Source organism: Meles meles, chromosome 1 (genome assembly GCF_922984935.1).
Source record: "Meles meles chromosome 1, mMelMel3.1 paternal haplotype, whole genome shotgun sequence".
NCBI lineage: Eukaryota > Metazoa > Chordata > Mammalia > Carnivora > Mustelidae > Meles > Meles meles.
Genome location: NC_060066.1, coordinates 113,077,561 through 113,103,188, shown reverse-complemented (window position 1 = coordinate 113,103,188; position 25,628 = coordinate 113,077,561). Strand labels below are relative to the sequence as shown.

Genomic DNA, 25,628 nt, shown 5'->3' with positions numbered 1-25,628 from the left:
CTTCGGTGAACCTCCTCAGACAAGCCTTTCCTTTATAGCACCGAGGCTTTTGTAATTCTCCACCGGAGATCACCTGCTCCCTTCCCGAAACCATCTTTGATGAATTGGGAACCTATATGGCTTGGGAGCAAAGAAGCAACTATTTTATTCTGAAGTTTCATTTTGTAATGAACTCGCTCAAATTTGAAGTGACTTTGCAAAACCCACAAAGTTCATTTCAAGATTAACCTTGTGCTGGCCTAGTTGCTCATTTACTTCCAAGCTGGAAAATTATTACCATGAACTCATAGAGTTTGGGGTAGGGATTTAGGTTTCCTGCCACGTCCAGCAGTGAGCCAGGATTTCCACAGCTGCCTCTGGACACCACTCTCCCCAGGGACTGGAAGACATTAACATCAGGTTTGTTCCTGGGCATTTTCTGTGTGCTTGGAAGAGGGGGAGCAGACCAAGTGGCGGGAGTTCTAGAAGAGAGACCGGAGACTGTGGGGGCATCAGAGATGTTGACTGTGAGTTTTCAAGGGGAGAGATGTGGCCAAAGGGGGCTCTATAGAGACAGGTCAAGGGACCCTGAAGGCACTGGCAAAGACAGGCTTTGTTTCAAACACACTACAGAGAAGCTCTTGCCTATCAAAGTTAAGTCTTAGAAACTACTCAATGGAATATTTACGGGTGTCCTTAAGAGGGAAAAGTTCCAGCCCTTGGGGAAGTACACTGTAACTTGACCATTGCTTCCTGACTGCTGGCAGAAGAAACCAGTGACATGGCTGTCACTCCTAAAAGGCAAAGAAGTTAACTTTTCTCAAACAACTGGACTGGGGTTGTTTCTTTGAAAAATAAGCTTGCACGGAACTAGTTAACAATTCTCTCCAGTACAAAGCCTTCTGGGATTGTGACTGGGTCAGACCAAATCTGTAGATCAGTCTGGAGGAAACTGTCCAAGAACGGTGATGGAGTCGGTGCGGTATTGTTAGGTCCGTTATTAAACGAAACGAGACTGAAACAAAGTTAAAGTTATGCAAAGTTCTATTCTATGCCAAGCTAGAAGTCAGACTGACCCGCAAGGGCCATCTCCGAAGAGAGCGATCACCCCCAGCTTACAGGCTCAAGAATCGACTGACTGACCAGTCAGGGCCGTCTCCGAAGAGAGCAACTCCTCCCAGTCTTACAGGCTACCTTTATTGGGTGAAACTGCAACCCATATCTTGGTATCTCAACCCACCAGGTTTGTGTGTCTCTTGTTGATTGGCTAGTTTCATCTGGTCTGGTGACGTGTTATTCAAGATTACTCCATGCTAGGACAGTTACAAACAGTACTTTCTGGGAAGGCTTAGTCAGTTAACATATTCAGTGTGAATAATAAGATCGTCGTCCTTCCCAAGATGGAGTCATTTAGGTTTGGTCCCTGTGGGATAGGCCTTAAAATTCTTCTTTCATGAATCTTTTTTCACACAACCATGGGGAGCAGGTAGCAGAGCTGAGGTTTGAGCCAAGTGGGCCTTAGGAAAGTCTTTCTTCTCCTTCTTCTTCTTCTCCCCCTCCCCCTATTCTTCCTCCCCCCCCCCCTTCTTCTTCTCCTCCTTCTCCTTCTTAAGATTCTGTTTATTTGACTGAGAAAGAGACAAGAGACCGAATATAATAAGGGAGAGGGAGAAGCAGGTTTCCTGCAGAGCAGGGAGCCTGATGTGGGGCTCGATCCCAGGACCCTGGGATCATGACCTGAGCCGAAGGCAGACGCTTAACCGACTGAGCCACCCAGGTGCCCAGAGAGTCTGTCTTCTTGATTCCATGGACTCCCTCAGCTGTTAATGCCTTAGGGAATATCATTAGCCCTGAAGGCAATGGCCTTCAGAAAGACAATCTGGAGTCATTGCCATAGTGAGAGGTGCTAGGAGGAAGGCAAGGAGAGACAGGGTTCCATTCCATAGCTGGTCTTCCTCATTTCCAATGGCTCTCTCCTGCTACCTCGTCCTAGCGACTACCGCTATCTGGCAAAAATGCGCTTACGAGACCTAAAGCCAGTGGAGAAAAGACTAGAGTTCAAAGCTTGTTCTGAGCATTTGCATAGTCTGTGAGGTCTGTTCCACACACGCCATCTGTTTGAGCAAACGCAAAGGCAGGAGGAGTGATCTCCCTCCGGGACACCTTTCCCAATAGGCTGGATTGTGTGGGAATTGGCCAAGCTCACTTTATGCAGTTCCCCCAACCCTGCAAGACAGAGACCCAAAGGTGCCCCAAGGCACCACTCATGCTCTATTCCAGCTCAGCCATACCCACAGCAAGTCAGAAGGATTCCTGGTCAGGCTTCGCTATTCTCATCATGTGTGCATACACATAATTCCCCTGGCTTCTCTGGGTTTTATCTTTTTCCTCTCTAAGATGGGATTGTGGCACATCTGCTTTTTGATCACTGTCTCCCCGGAGGCATCCAATGGCATAATGTATTTAAGAGTGCTTTTAGACTGTTGGGTTGCTTCATCGCTTAACTGGTTGTTGTTTATGACCAGCCAAATAAGGAAATTTTCTTACTTTCTCACGGAGTTGCAGATTGTTGGGGGACATTGGCGAGCAAAGCTACATATGCCCATGGCATTGAAATGCCAACTCTCTCATTCTAGAAACCACACTTGGCTGTATACATTTGCTTTTTTTTTTCATGGTGCTTAAGAACCAGGCCGTGGAAGTCAGCACATATCACCCCATGTGTGATGTGGGGCAAAGTATTAATTAATGAATCTCTCTAAACTGCAGGATTCTCACCTGTGAAATGGGAATAATGACATTTGTGTTTGGGATTTGTTATAAGGGTTGAAGTAGGGATGCACATAAACGATCTACAGAGTTCACGACACATTGTAAAACAATTGATAAATTATTGCAATTTCATTGTCATTTTATTATCAAGGGACCATCATGCTGTCTCCCAGAGTCTTTGTGTAATCAAATTATTTCACTGCTCAATAGAACTGGGAAATCCCCAACCTTTCAAAACGCCATATGAGCACATGTATCAAGGTCTCCCACGATGCCCTCAACAGTCTCCAATGCCCCCAGAGAAAGCACGCAATTTACAACATGGCTGTGCTCCAAGACTCTACTTGGAAGTTATTTGTTTGGAACTCAACACATATTTTCCCATAGAAAGAATGCCATTAAAGTAGTGGTGGGGTTCCCAGGTCACTGGAAATACCCACTTGGTGGACAAAGTAGCAGAAAATTGGCATATTTGCAATGCAAAAGAGTAGAGAGCAATGCAGTTGCATTCCTAGTCACAGGCCGAAACTGAAAACTAAGAAAATTATGTAATACATAACTTCTTTTATTTTTCATGAATGAGGACAATGAGGAAAAGTGGGCTTAATTAGAGGAAGAGAGAATTCAGAGGCCCTTTAAGTAAAGAATCATAACTTTTTTTTTTTTAACATTTGTGTTCTTAACCCAAGAGACTACATAGCACTAATCTCATTCACCACAACGGAGCTATTTTTGGTTTGTAAATGGAAAAGGGAAAAGAAATGGGAAAGATCCTGGAAAGGGAAGCAGAGGGAAGAAAGACTTTCGGTGTGGGGGGGAGAGGGAGGAAGAAAATCAGCCAATGGTTTGGATAAATACTGAGGAAGGAGGAAGAAGCATACACATGTAGTAAGATGGAGTCCCTGGGTCTGGGAGCTGGGAACACACGTTGGGTGAGAGCCCACACCCTCTCGTAGAAGGGAAGCTGTACTGTGACCCGTCAAGCAGTTCCCCACTGAAGCATAAGGTGGCACTATAGGGCCAGAGCAGCTTGTAGAAAGAGAGGCCTCAAGGTTGGGGGGCAAGAGGGAAGGAAAGCTGTGAATACCCAACTACTTGATGTTAGGAAATAAGCCCAAAGGGTATGCTGGTTCCCTGTTCTGAACTTTACTGCCACAAAGTAAATGGTGAACTAGTAACAGCCTCACTTAAATGAGGTCTTTGCATTTAATGGCCAGAGAAGCACAGAATGTGAAGACCACCCCCCCACCAAGGCCCTCAGTCCAAGCTTTAATTTCTGATGGCTTCAAACCTGGTAAAGATTAAAAGGAAGTATATAGAAACCTATAGTTTTCAAATGAGAGACTGAGGCCCAGGGAGAGGAAGTAACTTGCCTGCCCTATCCTCTTGCACCTACTAATGGTCAGTAATCTCCCCGAAGCAGGCTGCCTCCCGGCCTGCTGCCATCACTAGTCCACTGACCAGTTCACTGGTCCCATTTGGGCTCTACCTCCAACCTCAGCCTTTCTGGCTGGTATCCATTAACCGAGTTGGATCAGAAGGAGTAGAGGAGGAACTGGAATGATGAAATCCAGTGTAGATAAAACTCTGGAAGAGTTGGGATTTTTTTTTTTTTAAGATTTTATTTGTAAGTAAGCTCTACACCCAACATGGGGCTCAAACTCACGACCATTCCACCGACTGAGCCACGCACGTGCCCCTGGCAGCCTCATGAGAAGCTAGTCCTCAAATAAGGTGCAGTGAATCCAGGGACCATGGCCAGGCTATCCAGGGGAAGTTGCAAGAGTCACCCATTATGTCAGCAAGAGCACTGAATGTAGAGACAGAAGACCTGGGTTCGTTTTAAATTCTGCTATGTTTTAAGGTGGCACACATCTCTCCCTCTCTTTGATGTCCCTTGCATCTCTTATTGTCTGCTAATCCTCACTGGGCAGGAACTGCAGTCTTGAGGAGGTGGGAGAGTGGGTAGTTCATGACCTTAATTATGGTCACAATGGCTCCAGACAGAGCATATCCCTGTAAAAATGTGCTTCCCCTCAGAACCTCAAAAACACCTTCAACTTGTGATAAACAAAGCTTCTGGAGTAAAACAAAGACACGAGTCATTTCCCATCATTCCTGCAGAAGAGGTTCTGGAAAACCAGAACATTCCCCGTCTCATGGCAGGATATGATGACAGGTCAAGAGAAGTTTAATTCCTGAAAAGGAAAACCAGCTAATGGGAGTAATGGAGGGTTGGTAGGCTGGTAGGTTGGTAGGGTTGGTAGGAGGAGAGATGATTATTACATGAAACAGAATAAAATTTTTTTTAAAATGGCTGTCGTGGCCCAGGAGGCTTCCTGAGTCTTCCATTCATGCCGTGTGAGGGCTAAGGAAAAAGACCAGAACTGACCCTGAGCTGAGAGAAACCTAAGCCCATTCTCATAGCATTTGATGAGGCTGGTGTCTGTCAGACCCACCCTGGGCCCCTTGTTCCCTTGTTCCCACACAGACGTCATCTTTGGTTCCTTAGGCCACCCCAATGTTATGGACACTCTGATATCTGACCAGATGTTTCCAGAAATCCAACTCCTTTACCCTGACCTTTCCTCCCCATTTGGAGGACTCTCTAGGAGCTCATGAGCCTCAGTTATAGGCATTGCCAGTTCATGTCTTCTCTAGTCCTGACACTGACTGTGGTCTCAGCCCTTGGCTCCCCCTCCCTCTGCCACCACACGTTCTACTACCAGGGCCTCCTCCTGCTGTCATGTCTCCCCTCCCAATGCTACAGTTGCTATGGTGATGGCCGTTGGCTTTGCAGCCACTCTCCTTGAGGCTGTCACCCCACATACAGTGATTAAAGCACTTTCTGCCAACCTTGAACAGTGTAATCCCTCAGACAAGGTCCCCAAAGTATAGCCTTGATGTTATCTCTCCCACTCCATTGAGAAATTTGGCAGAAGTTCCCAGGGGACCAGGCCAGAGGGTCTTCAAGGACACCACCTTTCATCATCAAGCACTTGCACCTGGAGCTGGGTCCTCAGAAGCAGCCTTTGCTCCCCCTTGTATCTCAGTGACCTGCCCTGTGATTTCCACCCTGACATTTTTTATAGAACACCTAGGGGTTTCTCACACAAGTGGAAGCTCTGATAACCCAGATTCCTAAAGTGACACCAACATGAATTACGAGTCATTTAAAATCTTCAAAGACAGATAACTTGTTTATCTAGCCTAACTGCATTCGAACAAATGGCAAACTCGAAGAAAAGGTCTGCCTTGAAATGCCCACTGGTCATAGTCTATGTCGTTCTTCTCTCTCAGTCGGAGAAAACTACTTGACCTTCCAGTCATGAGCAATGTGTACCACTGAATATCCTCTGCTCTTATGTTTGAACTTTCTCATCTCCCGTATGCTAATCATACCTCACTGTTTTTAACCAAGAGGCAAAATGCCTGAAGAAAATAAATGGCCGACAATAAGCTAAAGTTCTCGCAAAAGACTTTTACCCTTTCTATCCTTTTCTCCACTTTCTCTTCCTCTTGGGTGGTTGAGATAGAGGAGAAAAGAAGAAAAAATACTGCTGCGGAGATCAATAAAAATGGGAATACAAGAAAACCACTTGATAATTTGGATCCTCCCTTGAATTCCTGGTGGCTTTAAGTCTGGTATGGATCAAACTGAGATCCATAAAAACATATAGTGTTAAGTCTCCCTTCCACATGTGGGGAAGGCTTTGAACAATGAAGTTGCCCTTCTGTTCAACTAGAGGCCTCATATTGGACCTCTGATAAAAATCTACTGGGCTCAGTACTTTATTAAGATATAAAAAGACAAAAATGCATAATTATATTTTCACCCTGTGAAGTTCTTTTAAATTCAATGAAACAAGTGATTAATGTCAACCAACTATTCTGCTCTACACCATGAAATCAAAAGAAGAAAATGCCTGTCTTTAGCGGCTACCAGAAGACGTGACTCTGAGCCTTCCTCTGTCACACTTTACTGCCTGATCTTTCACAAGTTATTCCATATCCTAGGCCACAGTCTCTCCAAATGCAAAATGAAGACACTAATGACTTCTCTGTCTACTTCACAGGGAAGTAGAAAGGAAACTGTAGACAGAAAAAGAAATGGTAAATAGAAACATGGTAATAAAATGTTTGGTGTATACAAAGATTCTGGGCTATTTATTTCCAAGCAGTTTCCAGATGCTTTCATTCTCACTATTCCAGGCAAGTACTTCTGAGTCCATCTGAGCCATTTCTCTTGGACTAGACTTGAGTTTCGTTGAGGTTTTACGCTAGAAATCTGCGGAAAAGCATTTCTGTGAGTGTGTAATATATAGGAGATGGAGATTTGTTGAGACATTGGAAGTAGAAACCTGGTGGAGAATTCTCATCCAACAGGGCAGAAATGACAGATAGGGGAATGCTACATTCAAATAATGAACATTCGTGAACAGCAACTCACTGTCACATACCATCCTAATGCCTGGGGATAGAAAGCATATTGGGGGGCTCTTGGGGTGTTCAGATGGTTAAGCCTCTGCCTTCAGTTCAGGTCATGATCCCAGGGTCCTGGGACTGAGTCCTTCATCGGGCTTCCTGCTAAGAGGGGAGCCTGCTTCTCCCTCTCTCTCTGCCTGCTGCTCTGCCTACTTGTGCTCTTTGTCAAATAAATAAATAAAATCTTAAAACAACAATAACAACAAAAACCAAAATAAAGTGTGTTGAGGGTCCCAATTCAGGGATTCCCTAGGGAGACTCATAGGACATAGCATGTAGTTGAGGCTATGACTAATTACAGAGAAAGAACGAGAAGAAAATTTGCACAGGGAAAAAGCTCATGGGGCAAAATCTAGAGGGACACAGGTACAAGCTTCCAACTGTCCTCTCCCAGTAGAATTAAGCAGGATGCACTTCATCCTTCCAACCATGTGTTGTGACAACACGTGTGAAGCACTGACCACCGTGGAGGCTCATTTTAGAGACTTGTTGCCCTAGGCCTTTTATTGGGGGCTGGTCATATTGACACTCTCTGCCACACCCATGCCCAAATTCTAGACCCTCAGAGGGAAAGCAGGTGTTCAGCATAAACCACGTTGTTTGTACAATTAAGACCAGTGAGCCATGCCATTCTTATCAGGGAGTAGTGGGAACCCTCTTGAAGTCCAAGTTCCCAGACTCCAGCTGAGATTCAGCTTTGCAAGCAGGCCTCTCAAAGGGTGGCATTCTCAAGCCTGGTATGTTAACTCTTAGGCACACAGAGGTTTAAATCAGTGATCACGATACTGATGGGTAACTACAATGAGAAACGCATTTGACCAAAGTCACTGAGACTTGAAGGGTCTGACAGGAATGAGATAAATTAGACATGGTTGCTCTACCTTGTCAAACTCAACTCAGCATCTCAATAACTCCCTGCCTGCTCACTGACAAAGTGCATTGCCTATAAAAGGCTCTGTGGCTGTGCTCCAGATTCCTCACTGCACATCCCAAGGGCTCTGCCATAACTTCTTTCTGCTCAGCCCCTTGGGAAGGTGTTTGGGGTCACTTCTCTGTTGCACTTGACTAGATTCCGGCATGGCCCTGGATTCCCTCCACCAGTTCTGGCCCATCCTTATCCCCACAAAGATCCCCAACACTCCATATTTCATCTGGCTTCCTTGGCCCCTGTGTCCGTTAGAGGAGCCGGCCCATTCACGTTTGAAGCCCTAGACCCTGGAGCTTATCCCTATCCCTCAGTCAATGACTTAAAAGTCATTCCATTTCTACTCACAGCCTCTGGCTAATTTTCACCCCACTGCCTGCTGTCAGGGAGACAGCCAAGACTCTGGACTATAGAGTCTCACCCTTTCCTGCTGGAATCCTCTCCTGCAGGAGCTCCACATGCTGTCCTCAGCTGCAACAAGTGCCTTCCGCATCTCTGTAGTTAGAGTTCCCACTCCCCTGCCCCTACTAGACAGATCTATCCCCAAACCATGCTCTCTTTCGTCTTTAGGTGGGGCGGAGGGCGTACCAAAAGTACCAAGCTCCAGATCTACTTTGGTTTGGGGGTGGGAATGAATGGAGGTCACACATATACTGTTTTCTTGGTCTCAAAGTGAATGTGTTCAATGTCCTTGCCAAGGAGTCAAAGACCGTAAGCTTCTCTCTGATACCAACCAGAGCCCCAAGCAAACCATCCTTCTAGAGATTCCCGGGAACTCTCAGGTAATCATATCAGCCTAGCCCCAATTTTCCCAGCCTGATGATCTCGTCCCGCAAAGGGCGAAGAGGTAGGAAACAGCCCTTGGGAATGTTCAGGAAACACTTGTAGTGCCTTTGGGACTTGTAGTCCCCCAAAAAAAAGGAAAAGCTACCCAGAAATGAAGCTGGTAAGATCATTAGGAGCTGGTCCAGGAAAGCTGTGAATGCCATGAAAGGGGCATTTGATCAGACTTGCATTTTAGAAAGATCCAAGAAGCTGGAGGGAGACAAGCTAGAGAGTGAATATAGAGGCTCAGAGACAGAGAGAAGATGTTTTTGTAATAATCTTACAAGAGGAGGCAGGGCCTCAACTCGATCTGAGGCTGTGAATTGTAGAGATGAGGGGATAAACATGAGGGATATTTAGAAGACCGGTTACTCAGCATTTGGATATGGGGGCAGGAGAATGGAAGCGTGGGGATCAGCATCTTTGGCTCTACCTTCAGAGATAAGGAATGCAGGGGGGTTAATGTTGAATCCAAACAGCTTCAGGACATAGCCCCACATTTACCCTCTCCTCTACATCTGACGTAACCTCAGTGTCTTGTTTGGTTTTGGTTTTTCCTTTGAAGGTCCAGAAATGCCCTTGGTGTGTTTGACAGATTTTCAGGCTTATGCCCAGGAGCATCTATCTAAGTCAACTTGGGATTTTATTCAAGGAGGATCTGATGAATGCTTCACCCGGGATGATAACATCGCAGCATTTAAAAAGTCTGGTCCTCTGTATCCTTTCTATTGTTAAGCTAAGGTGCACTGGGTGAGGGGTCCTTGGAAGGTAGCAGCCTAGCTCTCGGCCTCCAAAGAACACAGAGTACTCAAGATAAATTCTTGGGTTTTGTTGTTATTGTTTTGGGTTTGGTGGATTTGGGGGGCGGGTGGAGGCATGTAGCCAGGGGAGGATGAATGGAAAAAGAGTTTATCTTTGTGCCTCTGCAGAACTGGCATGCGTGAACCTCCCTCTGCATCCTGGCAGCTCTGCCACCTAACAAGACAGGAAAAGAGTCCAGGGTCACCTGGGAGGGGAGGAGAAGTCGGCAGAGTAGGCCTAAATCTCCTGAGTTCCTAAACTTCTGGCTTGAAGGGGATAATGTCTGTTGGGAGAGGGGACACAAGAAATACGGAGACCCAAAGGCTCTTAAGGGTGAAAGGAGGTTGATTTCAAAGAGGAGCTGGCCTGGAAGAGCAGTGAGTACAGCTCAGGGTGGTGAAGGCCTCAGGCCATGGCAGGCCCACGGCCTGTGTTCGGTGGTCCACAAGCTACGAATTTTTGTTTTCTGTTTTTAAATGATTGAAACAAATCAAAAAGCAATAACAAATTGTTATAGGTGAAGATTATATGAAATGCGAACTTCAGTGTTTATAAATAAAGTTTTATTAGAACCAGCCATGGTCAGTCATTCACATACTGTCTCTGGCTGCTTTTGCATCGCAACAGCAGATCTGAGTCAATGTGACAGACTGCACGGTCCACAGAGCCTGAAATATTTACTCTCTGACCCTTTACAGAAAAAGTTTGCTGCCCCTTGTAATAAGAGAGGTGAGGAGAAAACAGAAAAATGGGGATACAAGGTGAACACCATGTTCGGTATTTTCATAGTTGTTCACAATTATACTAGGCCCCTTACTTGCTTTGGCTCATTTTGCCTTCATGAGACAACTGGGAAATTTGGATTATTTCTCCCATTTCACAGATGAAGTCTGCATCTTCCCCAAGTTTGTACAAACAATATATCTAGCAAAACCTTTCCACGTTTGTGTGTAGGAATAATAATATTTTGTGAAAAACAAGCACTTTTGGATCCTGAGACTCTCTACTGGACTTAAAAGTGTGTTTTATATATTTACTATTTGTGACTTTCCCTACCCTTTTCTAAAGCAGTAGTTAAGTCCAATTGTCAAATGAATTAGCCTCTAGCAAAAAACAAAATAACAAACTAAACAAAACAAGCCCCCATCATGATCGTTTTCTGGGATTTGTCCTCCATCAGTGGAGACTTGTTTCTAACCCGTGAGGGAAGAGCCTAGAACTCCTTCCTGCTTATTCTTCTCTTTTCTGATCCCCGTTATGGCAATCAGTCAAAACCTCCAAGCACTGAGAGTCTGCTCAGGAAGGCAAGACTCAAAGACACAGACCTGTGCCAGTGCAAGGCCGGAGGCCGCATGGACCACATGTGCACTGGGGCTTTAGAGAAAGAGGGGTTAATGAGGGCCAGGGTATGGGGAAAGGCTTTCTGAAGGAAAGTCGATCTATATAGCCTAATCAGCCAATTGACCCACCACGGTTTCTCGGGACCTAGTCTGGTGTAGACCTACACCCGAATCTGGAGGCCCTGGTCCTAGGCAGCTGCATGCTGGAGAATAAGCCCACTAATAGAAGATCTTTGTTTCTGAGCGCAGAATCCGCCTTCGCCCCCGGTACCTGAGAGATGTGCGAGAGGTGGACACCCGGACCACAATCCAAGGGGAGGAGATCACGGTTCCCATTTGCATCGCGCCCACGGGTTTCCACTGCCTCGTCTGGCCGGATGGAGAAATGAGCACAGCCAGAGGTATGACCCAGCGGCCCCTCGAGCCTCCCCTCCCAGGGTTCCTGAAAGGTGCTGGTATCCTTCAGAACAATGGCGGGATTTCTCCCAGAAGGAGCTTAGGGATGGCAATCTGGTCAGGCTTGAGGAGGGATATTTGCATAACATTTCATCTGAGATTGAGAAAACATCCATTTCCATCATAACGAATGGTTAGACAGGGCGGCTTCAGAGGAATAGATGTGGAAATCAAGCAGGCCATCCTGCAAAGAAGGGATACGGGCCACTCACTGTCTGTGGGGAAGAGGTTCTCAGGGTAGCTTCAAGGACAGGGCTCTCTTTGACCTGACCCCTCATGGGCCAGGGCTGGGGCTGAATGGTAAGTCTCTGAATTCAGGATGAGGAGAGGGTCGTGGCGTGAAGTCCTAACAAAGCCCCTGGCAGGTGCTCCTGCCCATATGTCACATTTCCGGCCTCCTTGACTGTCACTTTTTTTTTTTTTTTAAGATTTTATTTACTCATTTGAGAGGGAGAGAGACAGGGAGAACACAAGCAAGGCGTCGAGGCAGAGGCAGAGGGAGAAACAGACTCCCTGCTGAGCTGGGAGCCTGATTGTGGGGGCTCAGTCCCAGGACCCTGGAGATCGTGACCTGAGCCGAAGGCAGATGCTTAACCATCTGAGCCCCCCAGGTGCCCTAACTGACTGCTATCTTTTTTTTTTTAAGATTTTATTTATTTATTTGACAAAGAGACAGAGAACACAAGCAGGGGGAATGGGAGGGAGCCCGATGCAGGGCTCGATCCCAGGACCCTGGGATCATGACCTGAGCTGAAGATAGATGCCTGACCAACTAAGCCACCTAGGCGCCCTGACTGTCATCTTACATGACAAAAAGTTTCTTATTGCGTATGTCTCCTTCCAAGTAGCCCGTTATTCTCTTCCCTTATCCCTCTGCTCCAAAAAATAATGAGAAGAGAAGGAAGAGGGGAGGGTCTGAAAATAGTCCTGTGACTCCCTTTATAATCTTTTTTTTTTAAAGATTTTATTTATTTGACAGAGAGACACAGTGAGAGAGGGAACACAAGGAGGGGGAGTGGGAGAGGAGGAAGCAGGCTTCCCACCGAGCAGAGAGCCCAATGTGGGGCTCGATCCCAGGACCCCAGAACCATGACCTGAGCTCAAGGCAGACGCTTAATGACTGAGCCAGCCAGGCACCCCCTCCCTTTATAATCTTCACTCTAGGTCACATCTAGGAAATATATTATTTGCAGGTTCCCCAGGACTTCCCTGGGATCTTTTCCTTTGACTCCGTGATACAGGAAGCAATGAATCCAAGGATTCATTGGCTGGTTAGGAGCCAAGTCTGGCTAGGCTAAAATACGAATATCCTGTAGAACTATGACTGCTTTACTAAATCTTCATGGTGGGACATGTCGTGTTTTTGTAGTGGGTCCGAAGAATAGGGTATCTCCTGTTGATGTTGGAAGTTGAAAATATTAAATCCTGATTAGGCCAGGTTCTCGGCTCATGGTTTGCAGAATGGTAGTGACATTGACCTAGTGGAGAATCTTGCTGAAAACAATGATCACAGTAGGCAGTGAGTGTCAACATCACTGTTGCCATCGTCCTCGGCAACCTCGTTGTCACTAAGCCTTGTGTACAGCACATAACTTAGGAATTTTAAAAACACTTCCAGGGGCGCCTGGGTGGCTTAGTCAGTTGTCAACTCAATCTTTGCTCTGGTCTTGATCTCGGGATCATGAGCTCCCTGCCAGCCCCTACTTTAAGAAAATAATAATAATAAATAAAATACATAACAATGCTTCCAAATCTAGTACCTTGTTTAATCTCTCAGCAACCTTATAAGAGAGGTATTGTCATTTCCCTCCATTTTACAGAAGAAGAAAATGAGACTCAAGGCACACAGCTAAGTAGAATGAGCACTCTTCTAACTCAGATATCATGCTTTCTCCAGTACAGAGTTCAGTCCTCTCCACTGGCATTACAGTTCCTCACCCTTTGTCCTCTTTAGTTCCCTTCTGCATCGTTCACAAGTTCATGAGCAGCCCATTCTCCCATCTGAAAGTGACAGCATGTCCAAGAGCATCCTGGAGACTAAAGGATCCCTCCAGCCGGGAATCTTGACAGAGTCTGGAAGACAGGCTATATAGCAGGGGCCCTCCCAGGCTGACCAAATGCTCCCCTATGCCCGCTGCCCCAGTGGAAAGCAGAATGAGGTCAAGCTTTGTCTTCCCTCCCAGTACAAACAGGTCAGAGGTGGCACAGACTCTGAGGGCATCTCAGCCCAGCCCAGAGCCCCACCCTCCCTCCAACCTGAGCTGTGCCATTTGCTCTGCAGCTGCCCAAGCGGCTGGGATCTGCTACATCATCAGCACCTATGCCAGCTGCGCCCTTGAAGATATTGTGGCTACTGCCCCCAGGGGCCTCAAGTGGTTCCAACTCTATGCAACGTCAGACCGGCAGCTCAACAAACATCTGGTCCAGAGGGCTGAAGCCCTGGGTTTCAAAGCTTTGGTCGTCACTGTGGACACACCCAAAGTGGGCAACAGGAGATGCGACATTCGAAACCAACTGGACTTACAGAGGAACTTACTGCTGAAAGACCTTCGCTCGCCAAAGGAGGTAGGAGAGATAGCAGATCCGATGGGCAGGCATGTCAGAACAGACATCCTCTCCTCCCTCCTCCCTTCCCTCTTGTCACAAAAAGTCACTGAGTGTCTGCTCTTGCCAGACACTGTAGGGGCCATGGTTCAAAAAGCAGAACTGGTCCCTGCTCCCCAGAGCTATCAGGTGAACAGCAGATAACACAGAATGTGCTCACTCCTGGAGCTACCCAACCTGTCACCAGAAGTGCTCTGCCAGAGCTGGGTGCTAAGAAATAGGAAAGCTATGGGAAGGAATTTTCCATGGCATAGGAGAGGAAATTCATCAAGTTTTTCCAATGTTGTCTATGCTGCGGGACACTTAGAAAATGATAATTCTGGATGGCACATTTAAGTAAACTGATCTCCTGAAGAGGATGCTCACAGATCAGGTGACTAGTTCACAGAGCAGTAGCCAGTCCAGGCCCCTCCCCCCGCTGCCTTGAGAACTGAGGGCAGTACCTCTCTACACCTAGAACTCCTCCCTGGAGCTGCACCACCCTTGTTTGGAATCTCTGAAATAGGTGACTGCAAAGGCTACTTCCCCCTTAAAATCCTACAGTCAAATAGGATGGAGTGCCCCAGAGAGAGAAAGTCACGGTAACACTGGGGCCCCTTGGTTAGGCTAGAGATAATGATAACAGCCTTTTCAACCAGTGGGTGGCTATGATACTTAGTCAAGCGACTGCACAGTTCTACTCATTCACCACAAATTAGCCTTGCAGTTTTCTGGAATCCTTATCTCAGATTCCAGAAGCACATTGGGATTTACGGGTATTTGATTCACATGGTGAGCCAAGGTTAGATATAAGGTAGTATCTGATTCAGGATCATCAAGTATTTCTTAGTTCTTCTAACCTTGGGCATATCTCAAGCATAACATGTTATATCAGCCTATAAATGCTTTTGTTTATCCCCTCCACGTATTGAACTCCGAGTTCTTTGGGAATAGGGGCTGAGTCACTGAGTGTTATACACAACTAATGAATCACTGAACCCTACATCAAAAACTTATCATGTACTCTATGTTGGCTAACTGAACTTAATAAAAAATAAATAAAGGAGGGACTCTGTCTTATTTGTCTTTGTGTCCCCAGATCCTGACAGAGCAGGGACACAATTAATGGTTAATGAATGAGCAGTTGAGATAGTTCATTCTTTTTTTTTTTTTTTTTTGAGATAGTTCATTCTTTTTGCACAAATTCTGTTAGGAAAAGGAGCTGGAAGTGTCATTGGTTTTGTTACTCCTCTTTTAAGGCTTATAAAAGGTGGCTATCTGAATGGGTCTCATTTAGGAGTGGATCAAACAATCCTAAAGGAGCTCAGGTCTAAGGTTCTACTTTCTTCCCCACAGAGACATACAACGCCTTATTTCCAGATGTCCCCCATTGACTCATCCTTCTGCTGGAATGATATCACCTGGCTTCAGAGCCTAACTCGATTGCCCATCATCCTTAAAGGGATCCTGACGAAAGAGGATGCAGAGTTAGCTGTGAAACACAATGTCCGTGGCATCATTGTTTCCAACCATGGCGGGAGGCAGCTTGATGACGTTCCTGCTTCTGTGAGTAGGGTAACTTCAGAGGTTGTGCGTGTGTGTGTGTATGTGCACGTGCATGTGCACGTGCTTACAGCATGGTACTCTCTGCGCTTTGGCTCACACTCCCCTCTCCCTGATCACATATGCTGGTAATCGCAAGAACTTTTAATTATTAACAGCCTAGTGTGTATCAGCTCATTTTTACAAACTTCACATATATCATCTCTAAATCTTACAACCGACCTGCAAGACACATATCATCCTCACTCTTCTACAGATGGGGATCCTAGAGCTTAGAGATGTTACATAACCTGTCCAAGTTCACACAGTTGGGAGAGACATTCCAAAGACACTGAGGTCTCCTGCCTTCTGGGGAAAGCATTCAGCTTAAAGATTCCCTGTGTGCATGGAGTGTGACAACATGTTTTCTCATATGACACATCCTGGGAAGGAGCAGTACCTCTCTTAAGCAAATAAATAATCATCTTTCAAAGTAAAACAAACAAAAAAAGTGCCATATAAATCCTTCTTTAAAAATCTATGACAGTCTGTGATTTTCCCCCTATCTTTTTTTTTTAAAGATTTTATTTATTTATTTGACGGACAGAGATCACAAGTAGGCAGAAAGGCAGGCAGAGAGGGAAGCAGGCTCCCCGCTGAGCAGAGAGCCTGATGCAGGGCTCGATCCCAGGTCCCTGAGATCATGACCTGAGCCGAAGGCAGAGGCTTAACCCACTGAGCCACCCAGGTGCCCCATCCCCCTATCTTTTGAATCTGTGTCCATTACAAATGAAGAGGAGGCCGGCAAGGAAAGAATCTTTAAGTGGGAACTAATTGTTGATTTATTTTCCTGGAGATATATAGCTTATATTTTCCAAGAGATTCTTCTATCACTACTTGATTCATTCTAAGAAAAAGGAAGTGTGGGGTGGGGACATTTGGGTGATGCAGTGGGTTGGGCTTCAGATTCTTGTTTTCGGGTCAAGTCGTAGTCTCAGGGTCGTGGGATTGAGCCCCACAGCAGGCTCTGCTATCCCCACAGAGTCTGCTTGGGATTCTCTCTCCCTTTCCCTGTGCCCCTCCCTCTCATGCTCTCTCTCTCTCTCTCCCTCTCTCTCGTTCTCTCTAAAAATAAAAATCAATAAATCTTTTTAAAAAAAGAAAGAGGGGTGCCTGGGTGGCTCAGTGGGTTAAAGCCCCTGCCTTTGGCTCAGGTCATGATCTCGGGGTCCTGGAATCAAGCCCCACTGTGGGTTCTCTGCTCAGCAGGGAGTCTGCTTCCCCCTCTCTCTCTGCCTGCCTCTCTGCCTACTTGTGATCGATGTCAAATAAATAAATAAAATCTTTAAAAAAAAAAAAAGAAAGGGAAGTGGGTTTTTTCTCTCTCAAATTCTTTCTATTATGTAAGTAAAATATGTTCACTGCAGATAAATATAAAATGTACATATGCAAAAAGAAGATAAAAATCATCCCTAATTTTTTGACAATATTTTGGGAATTGTTTTTTGATCAACTTCTTTTTTTTTTAAAGATTTTATTTATTTACTTGACAGAGAAATCACAAGTAGGCAGAGAGGCAGACAGAGAGAGAGAGAGGGAAGCAGGCTCCCTGCTGAGCAGAGAGCCTAATGTGGGGCTCGATCCCAGGTCCCTGGGATCATGACCTGAGCGGAAGGCAGAGGCTTTAATCCACTGAGCCACCCAGGCATCCCTTTTGACCAACTTCTTAATGCAAAGATGACATGTTAGGTTTGAAAAGCTACATACTATTTTGTAACTCTTCTCTTTTCACTTTGTCAATATATTAAGAACATAATTTCATTTCAATGTATACACTTCTCTCATTTTTTAAAGATTTTATTTATTTTCTTTTTGTATGTGCACGCACATGTGCACATGAGAGAGAGAGAACACAGGCAGTGGGGAGAGGCAGAGGGAGAAGCAGACTCCCCACTGAGCAGGGAGCCCAATGCAGGAATTGATCCCAGGCCTCTGGATCAGGACTTGAGCCAAAGGCACAAGCTTCACAGACTAAGTCACCCAGGCACTCTCATTTTTAATAGTGTAGAGCATGAATGGAAAATTTATATAATCAGCTGCCTATTATTGAACATTCGATGACTTCCAAGCCTTCGCTATTTTAAGCAATGCAGCAGTGATCATCCTTAAATCTTTAGCACAGTCTCAATTACTTCTTTAAAATGAACTCCAGGAAGTGGAGAAGATATATCCACTGGTTTGTACATTTCAAGACTTGTGAAGCTTGGAGGTTTAAGGTGCCGATGACTCGCCCCCTCCCCCCCAACCAGGCTCTCACGGAGAGAGAACAGGCACAGAGTAACAAGCCCACTTGGAGGATAAGGGGCACTTTACTGTAGCTCTCCATAAGAACTGATTGAAGGGAACAGTCAGGCATCCTACTTCCCATGCCAAATTTTGACCTGTGACCCCAGGAGAAGGTAGATACACAGAGCACATGCTAGTTCTCTCACCCGACTCCTGCGAGGATGTCCACAGGCCACCTCCACACACCCAGAAATTGGCAGAACAAGATGCAAAAAAGTATAGCAGGCCCTGAGCAGTCCTATGGGTAGGAAGAGAAAGCAAAAAAGAGCCCACCACCAGAAAGTAGCAAAAAGAGTAGAATGCTTGACTCTCAAAATAACTCTAATGAAACATTATGTAATAGGCTCGCTCTCTCTCTCTCTCTCATGAATCAGTTTAGCTAGTTTTGTTCCTTGGGGGGAGGACTGAGTAATACATGGAGAAAGAGGCTGACTAATTGCTCCCCACTGCGTTTCCTCAATAGAGAATGACTGTTGGCAAAGGCAGGATTCAGAGAGAGAATTTCTCCTTCCCCATCATGCTGATCAACATGTCATTCTCCCAAGCCATCTGACTTAACAACCAAACCCACCCAAGGTCATCTGCGGACAGTGCCAAGATTGGTGTGAAGCTAGTGAGGTACCTCTGGCTCATAATTTGAGAAGGTGCCAGAAAAACTTAGTAAGGTAAATAATAGTTAAATGCACTTTTAAAAAAATTTTAAATCAATGCAAAAAATTGCATGGTGAACAAAATATCAACATTTTAAAGAAAGATATGATCTGTCCCTACACTCAAAGAACCCCCCTCACTGTCAACCTGGCCCCAGATCCAATAAAACCTTATTTATAAAAACAAGCACCCACAGCTCTCAGGTCAAAGTTTGACAGTATTAAAATGTTAGTTATCTGAGTGTTTTGGCATTCCTTAAATTTTGTGCCGGAGGCCAGTGCCTCACTCCTCTCACCGCAGCCTCACTCCTCTCACTGCAGACCCCTCCATGTGAGGGGTATGACTCTTTGAAGTTCCCATCTCTAGAAGTTTCCATATACTTCCTGTATTTCTTCCTGGGACCTGGGAAACGGGTCAGCTAGCTGTTGTTTCCAGAAGGCTCTAATGAATGTCCTATCGTGACCTATAGAAATTAACTCTAAAGCAATACTGGACCCTAGGTTAAAATTCACTCCCTAGTCTTTCTCAAATTCCATCAGCCCCATCAACCAGTCTGGCTTACTGCAAGAATTTACACAGATATGTTTATTTCTTTTTTTCAACATTATCGAAATATTCCAAATAATACCATGGTGGGGCTATAAAAATACCCTTATCTGGACATGCATTCTTACCAGTTCTCACATGTACGTCTAAAATGTATTCAGTTCTCTTCCACTTGTAAATTAGAGTACCAAGTTCTTTCCTCCCTGATTTCATATTCTGCTCAAAGGATCTCATTGAGATAGAATTCCCATTGATTCCTTCTGCAGCAGAAGTCCTCCGGGGGCCCAGTTTCGCCTCCTCTCCATTTGTCTGACCAAGAGGCAGAGAACAGGAGCCCTGAGGCAGTTCCAGAACTCTGTCCTCAAGGACCCTGCCCCCAGACTCTGCTGTCACCCCTCCTCTTAGACTTGGAGGCATTCAGGCTTAAGCTCAGTCTGGGGCACTGTGGGTTGGCAAGGCCTCGTAGCTGCAGAGCCTGGAACTGGGGAGGCAAGGTGAGAGACAAAGTCTGGGACGAAACCAGGCCAAGTGGTAAGCTGCTTTTGTTTCACCTTTCAGAGTCTTCAACCCTGCCTCGACAGCACTGATGCTTGCATTCCCAACCCACGTCGTAGATAACCCATACAGGAGTCAGGAACAAGTTGTTCAAATGCGGTGTGTAAGGAACAGTGTGCAACACAGTTACACAAAACAGGCTGTGGTCCAGACACATTTACTTTGCCAAAAAGATTCAGTGCCTTAGCAATGGAGAATATTCCTAGCTGTGCCACCCTGGAAACAGAGAAGGCAGGAGAAAATAAAAGGTCAAAATGTACTTTGAAAAGAACATTAAAGTGAATGCCATAAATGGAAAATATCCCTTTTAGGTGAAGAGGAACCAAGAGTTTCTTCCGAGCTGTAGATAGTCAAAGAAGTGAGTCAGAGAGAAGCTTCACTCTGTCAGGGAAGAAAACGGCATGAGGGAGAGCCTGCAGAAAGTCCCTGGGCTCCCAGAGCACCTGGGGGGCTGTTCAAGCATCTGTCTTCCACTCAGGTCATGATCCCAGTGTCCTGGAATAGACCCCCCCACATCATAGTGGGCTTCCTGCTCAGCGGGGAGCCTGCTTCTCCCTCTCCCTCTGCCCCTCTTCCTGCTCATGTATGCACTTTCTCTCAAATAAATAAATTAATTAAATAGTTTTAAAAATTAAAAAGAAAGTCCTTGGGGCTCGGGAATGTGGCTGCACTGCTCTGGTAGGACAGAGGCATCATAACTCAAGCATGGGAGGGGAAAAAAACTCATAGACATCACCAACATCCGGACTTCCTATTCCTAACCCACACTGAGGGGGCACCTCTGCCCCATGATCCCTGAAAGTGAAAACGCAAGTCCCTCAAGCCATGCATGTCTCTTTCTCAGATTGATGCCTTGACAGAAGTGGTGGCCTCTGTGAAAGGGAAAATGGAAGTGTACCTGGATGGTGGGATCCGAACTGGTAACGACGTGCTCAAGGCTCTGGCCCTTGGGGCTAAGTGTGTGTTTCTAGGGAGACCAATCCTGTGGGGTCTTGCCTATAAGGTGAGAGGTAAACCAGCGGGAAGATACTGGGCTTCTCATTTGCCCCCACGCTTTACTGAGGTTTGCATTCCAAGCTGAGCTGATGTTCCAAGTGCCACCGATCCCTGAGGGACAGCTCCCCACTTGCCCACATCTCCTGCTTCCTTGGCAGCACGCTGCACATTCTCAGGCCCCCTCACCCCCATCTTTTCCTCTTTGTCTCCCTGTCTTCCCAGCATAGTTCCAATTTCACAGACACCCTTGTCCTCCCCGCTGCAGCTGAGAGCACACCTAGAACGATACTCAGCACCTGCGCAGAATGTACTTCATGCTTCTTTTTGTCTCTCCCCAACCCCCATCTTGGGAGCAGGGTGAACATGGCGTTGAGGAAGTTTTGAACCTTATAAAAAATGAATTCCACACTTCCATGAGCCTCACAGGTAAGTTTTCACAATTCTTTTCCTGCCTTGGAGCTGAAGGCATGAGGGCTACAGAAAAGGAGTGGCGGCCCCTCCTTCTAGCTACCCTTCCCCAGCCCAGTGGCTGCCCAGAAGAGAGGCCCCAGACGAAGACTGAACACAAACTTCGAATGTGATTCCTTTGCCATAAAAGCAAATGAAATTTCAGATTATGGGAAAGAGGGTCCTCTTATGCTCCGGCCTGCTCAGATCACATAGGCAGGCTTGTTGGGTGTGGTTCTGTGGGTCATCTTTTCATATTCATGGGCTGTGAGGAGTTGAGAAATTATGGCAAGGAGGGGGCATGAGGAAGTGGGGAGACAGACACAACAGGAGGAGAGAAGCGGGAAGCAGGAGAAGTACCGTCCTGTGTAATCACAGCCAGAGAAATGTGAACATCTGGAAGTTACATGCTGGTGGACTTCAGTCAAAAAGGAAGTTATTATAAAGCAGTGCTCCTAAAAATTTATACATTTTTAGCAAAGTCTGGGATCCTGATGACCTAGAAAATAGTAGTTCTCAACTAAGATCGTCGATGATTTCCTTCTTTAGGAAGATGTGGTTTAGAGTTCCAAGTTTACATTTTTCCAGTTGGTGCAAAGACTGAAGGATGGATGCTTCCAGTACTTAGTGCTCAGAGGCTAGGGACACTAACTGTCCTAACATGCCTGGAGCAGCCTCATAGAAAAGAGCTGCTCTACCCAAATGCCAGTGGCCAATGGCTATCTCTGCTTGTCTTTGTCTGCTGTAGATCTAACTGATCACAACATGAAAGGACAGACAAGATGAACCCCATTGAGACCTCCGTTCCCTCCCCAATTCTAAAATTTGGTAATAACAGACGCCTTCTCCAGAAGTGAGGAAATAATGAATCAAGAGCTCCAATGTGGAATCAAGATTATCTTTATGCCATTAACTTTTCCCCATAAATGTTACAGAGCATTGGTTATGTGCTGAGCCCAAGATAAGATGTTCAGGTTCTTCTCAAGTCTGGCTTCGGTCTGATATTTAGACAAGAGTCTTATACTCAATGTCTAAATTATCTTCATAGTGTCCACTGGGGCCGCAGATTCAAACTTTTGGGCTTGAGTAATACAAGTTAGAAACCTTAGATCAGCATTAGAGCCAGCACCAGCCTCCTTCCCACTGAGCAAATTAATTAAAGAAAAAAAGGGGGAGGTGGATAGATCAAGGCATGGAGGACAAGGGCCATCAACTTTGGACAAGAGCCATAATCTTCAGAGCCTATGAAGATAAGTTAGTAAATGACCTGGTATCCCCAAGGCTCTCCCATAATGGAGAGGATGGCATGAGCATGAACAGATAACATATTGGTGTGTTTTGCCCCTGGGAGAGAGGACGGTGAAGGATAGCTAGACCCATGCACTTCTGCAGATTCCAGGAGGTTGAGATGACTTCTCCTGCTGCCCCAAATATTTTCTCCCATCTTTGAGAAATGATGACTGATCCTCTTTTAACAGAAGCCTGTTGGAGGAATTCACAATAACAAAGCTTTTTTATTTTACCAAAAGTTGACACTTAACAATTGCTGGGGTAGAAATAGTGGTTGGAAAATCTCCTTCCGAAGTCCTTTTTAAAGGGGGCAGAGAAAAAACAGAATTCTGAGCCCATTTAGGGATAACAGTTTATACTCCCCTCCTTCTAACTGTTATACAATGAGAATGTGTTGTTTTAAATGCATGTATGGAAAAATGAGTAATCACAACCAAACATGGGACAGCAATGAGAAAGGATAGGAAACTCAGGCAGCAGGGCATCTGTTGGCATCCTCTGCATAAAAGTCTCTCCCCCAGGCTAGTCCTTGGGAAGAAGGGACTTCTGGCGGTAGGAAGGGGGGCCTGGGCTTTTGGTGGAACTCACTAAAATGCAAAATCAGAGCATGAAAGCCCCAAGATTCTGTCACCCCTTATCCCTTCCGCACACAATGCACGTAAGATGCCTGACACAAAATTAGCACCCAGGAGGAATCAGTTAATATCGTTTCTCTCTCAGAATTCCCATTAAGATGTGTGACATTTTCCACTTATGACCCTGTAACATCACAACCCTAGAGGAACCTCTATTTATACTATTGCTGAAAGCAAAATCAGCTTAAAAAGTCATGGTTTTTCTCACTGTGAGACCAACTGCTGAAATTATACTTAGAGGAAGGCTAAAATCATCAACTGTCTTGAAAAACGTCCACATACAAATCATGCCAACAGAAGCGGCAGGGACCTCACTAAAGTCTTAGCCTTCATAAGGGGAGGAGGCTGAATTAAAAAGTATATGAACCTTCATGAGGTTTATAGTTTGGAATTTCCACTTCACTTGAAAGTAGCCAAAACATGTTAGTGTAAGTATCCTCCTAATTTACAGTAATGAAAAAATTATAAATATGCATTCTCTCTCAAACTTCCACTAAGCCTCTGCCAAGGGCAGGGCAGTGCCCATGGGACTGCAGGAGACCCAGAAGCCAATCTGATGAAAGGCGAGTAAGTACAGAAACATTACCAAGGTTTATGTGTCCAATGGTCTCAAAATGGAGACATAACATAACTTGGATGCAACTGTGAGACATTTTTACATCGTCTAAATATTACTTTTATTACAATATAGAACCCAAAATCGTATTTTGGTCTTCTCTGTGCTCCTTGAATAGGTCTGCCTCCTGTGAAGGCCTCCTATTCTCTGCCCTAGGGCAAACCAAAGTTTTTAAGACCACTGTCCATTCTGAGGAAAGCTGTCTCTGGCACCAAATTCTTTCTTCTGCTGAATGAGTTTGGTCTGTGCATTACTTATATATCCCATGCTTGCCATTTCTATCCCTTGCAATGGACCCAGGTGTGGTTTTTAGAGGGGGAAAGAACCCTCTCATTAGTTATATTTTGGCGAGTAATACATTTTGCTAAAGTTGTGTTTGGGGATGTGCAGGTGCACACATCATATATGTGGAATAAACTTTGAATTAATCATTACACATTCTGGCACTCAAGTCTTTCTGACTCATCACCGGGGATTTCCCATCGACTCAAGGTCACAACTCTCCAGTCTGTACCAACGGACTACCCCCTCTTTCTCCTTCTTTTTCGTGCTTCTTATCCGACGTCGCTCTCTTTAATCCCTGCTTCTAATCTCAGCTACAGTTCTAATTTTGCATTTTAATTAAGATCCTCCACGAAAAAATGTTACCTTTTGCAGCACTTTCCCTTAGAAGGCAACCGCTGTATGAAATACCCATCCCATCTTTTATTCCTGACACATATTTTTCCCTGACACATACTTCCTAGATCCCTGAGCTTTATCAGCACTCAGATAAAGGCCAAGTATATCTACGGCACATATGAATTGATTTTTCAAATGCTAAAATAATGTTTCTATATTTTTACTATGCCATTTTGGCATGGCTGTGTTGATAGAGGACTCAGGCACAGACTCACAAAGTAATTCTCAAGGCAGTCAGAATCACATATTCATCTGCTATCCATAATGTTTTTTCAGGGTGAGTACCTCAAGTCAGGCTTATTCCCATTGGATCATCCCCTTATCCGTGAATGAGTGGGTTACTGGTGTTTTAAAGAAATAAACTCTTTAACTATTCTTTTAGGTTGCCGGTCGGTTGCCGAAATCAATCAGGACCTGGTCCAGTTCTCCAGGTTGTAAAGAAAAATGGCTAATGATCAGACTGCTGAGGTTGCCCAGGGGGAAAGACATGCCCAAAGCATGGTGTGTGATGTCTTCCTGCCTTGGCCCCATCCTGTCCAGAGGCTCATCCCCCTACATCTTCGATCATTCTACCCCTTGTGCTTCAGGCCCTCCAAACCCCTCCTCTTCCTCAAATGTGACATGCTCTTCTTTGCCTCACTACTTGTTAGATGCTCTTGCTGAAAACCGTGTTCTGAAAGCAAAAATGTTAAAAATGTGGATCAACAATGACTAAAAGAGTGGATTAATTTTTTTTTTTTGCCTATCCTATGTATCTCTATGAACCAACTAATGGAATTTACACCCTGCACAGAAGGGCTATATATATAAATATTCTCCTAGTAAAATAATACTCCAATCTGTAGATAATAGGGAAATAATACAGTTGAAACATGGGCTTTGGAGTCATATACATCCTCTATACCTCTATGAAATAACTATGGGAATTTGTACTCTCAACAGAAGAGCTATTCATATAAAATATTCCTCAACAAAAATCATACTCGAGAGCTGTCTATCAAACAGGACAAGACAGACCAACCAGATGAAAGATGGAAAATAAATCAACTGTAGTTAGAACATTTAAAACAGTACTAGATACCTCACGGAATCGTGGTCTTTGAAAAGAGGCTCAGGACCCTGTTTTAGACGGGGCTTGGTGCTGATGGCTAGGTCAT

At 45.3% G+C, this 25,628-nt stretch overlaps 1 protein-coding gene across 3 annotated transcripts; it reads left to right on the top strand.

Moving 5' to 3' along the window:
* Positions 1-307: 307 nt before the first annotated feature.
* HAO2 (hydroxyacid oxidase 2) lies at positions 308-25,190 on the top strand. Of its 3 annotated transcripts, none has more exons than XM_045978667.1 (8): positions 308-399; positions 9,552-9,690; positions 11,377-11,528; positions 13,865-14,148; positions 15,523-15,732; positions 20,651-20,809; positions 21,159-21,228; positions 24,854-25,190. In XM_045978667.1, the coding sequence occupies exons 2-8, from the start codon at positions 9,560-9,562 to the stop codon at positions 24,907-24,909; spliced, it is 1,062 nt and encodes a 353-aa protein (XP_045834623.1). In that variant the 5' UTR covers positions 308-399; positions 9,552-9,559; the 3' UTR covers positions 24,910-25,190. The 3 variants fall into 3 exon arrangements, with proteins under 3 accessions (XP_045834623.1, XP_045834612.1, XP_045834634.1); XM_045978678.1 differs by lacking the exon at positions 308-399 and adding an exon at positions 455-506; XM_045978656.1 differs by lacking the exons at positions 20,651-20,809; positions 21,159-21,228; positions 24,854-25,190 and adding an exon at positions 18,518-18,755 and having other exon boundaries at positions 384-399.
* Positions 25,191-25,628: the final 438 nt, after the last annotated feature.

Excerpts from the sequence above, each read along its gene's own strand:
- HAO2 (XM_045978667.1), top strand. The coding sequence starts at position 9,560 with ATGCCCTTGGTGTGTTTGACAGATTTTCAGGCTTATGCCCAGGAGCAT. Across the intron at positions 11,529-13,864 it reads AGAAATGAGCACAGCCAGAG|CTGCCCAAGCGGCTGGGATC; the intron begins GTATGACCCAGC and ends TTTGCTCTGCAG. Across the intron at positions 14,149-15,522 it reads ACCTTCGCTCGCCAAAGGAG|AGACATACAACGCCTTATTT; the intron begins GTAGGAGAGATA and ends TCTTCCCCACAG.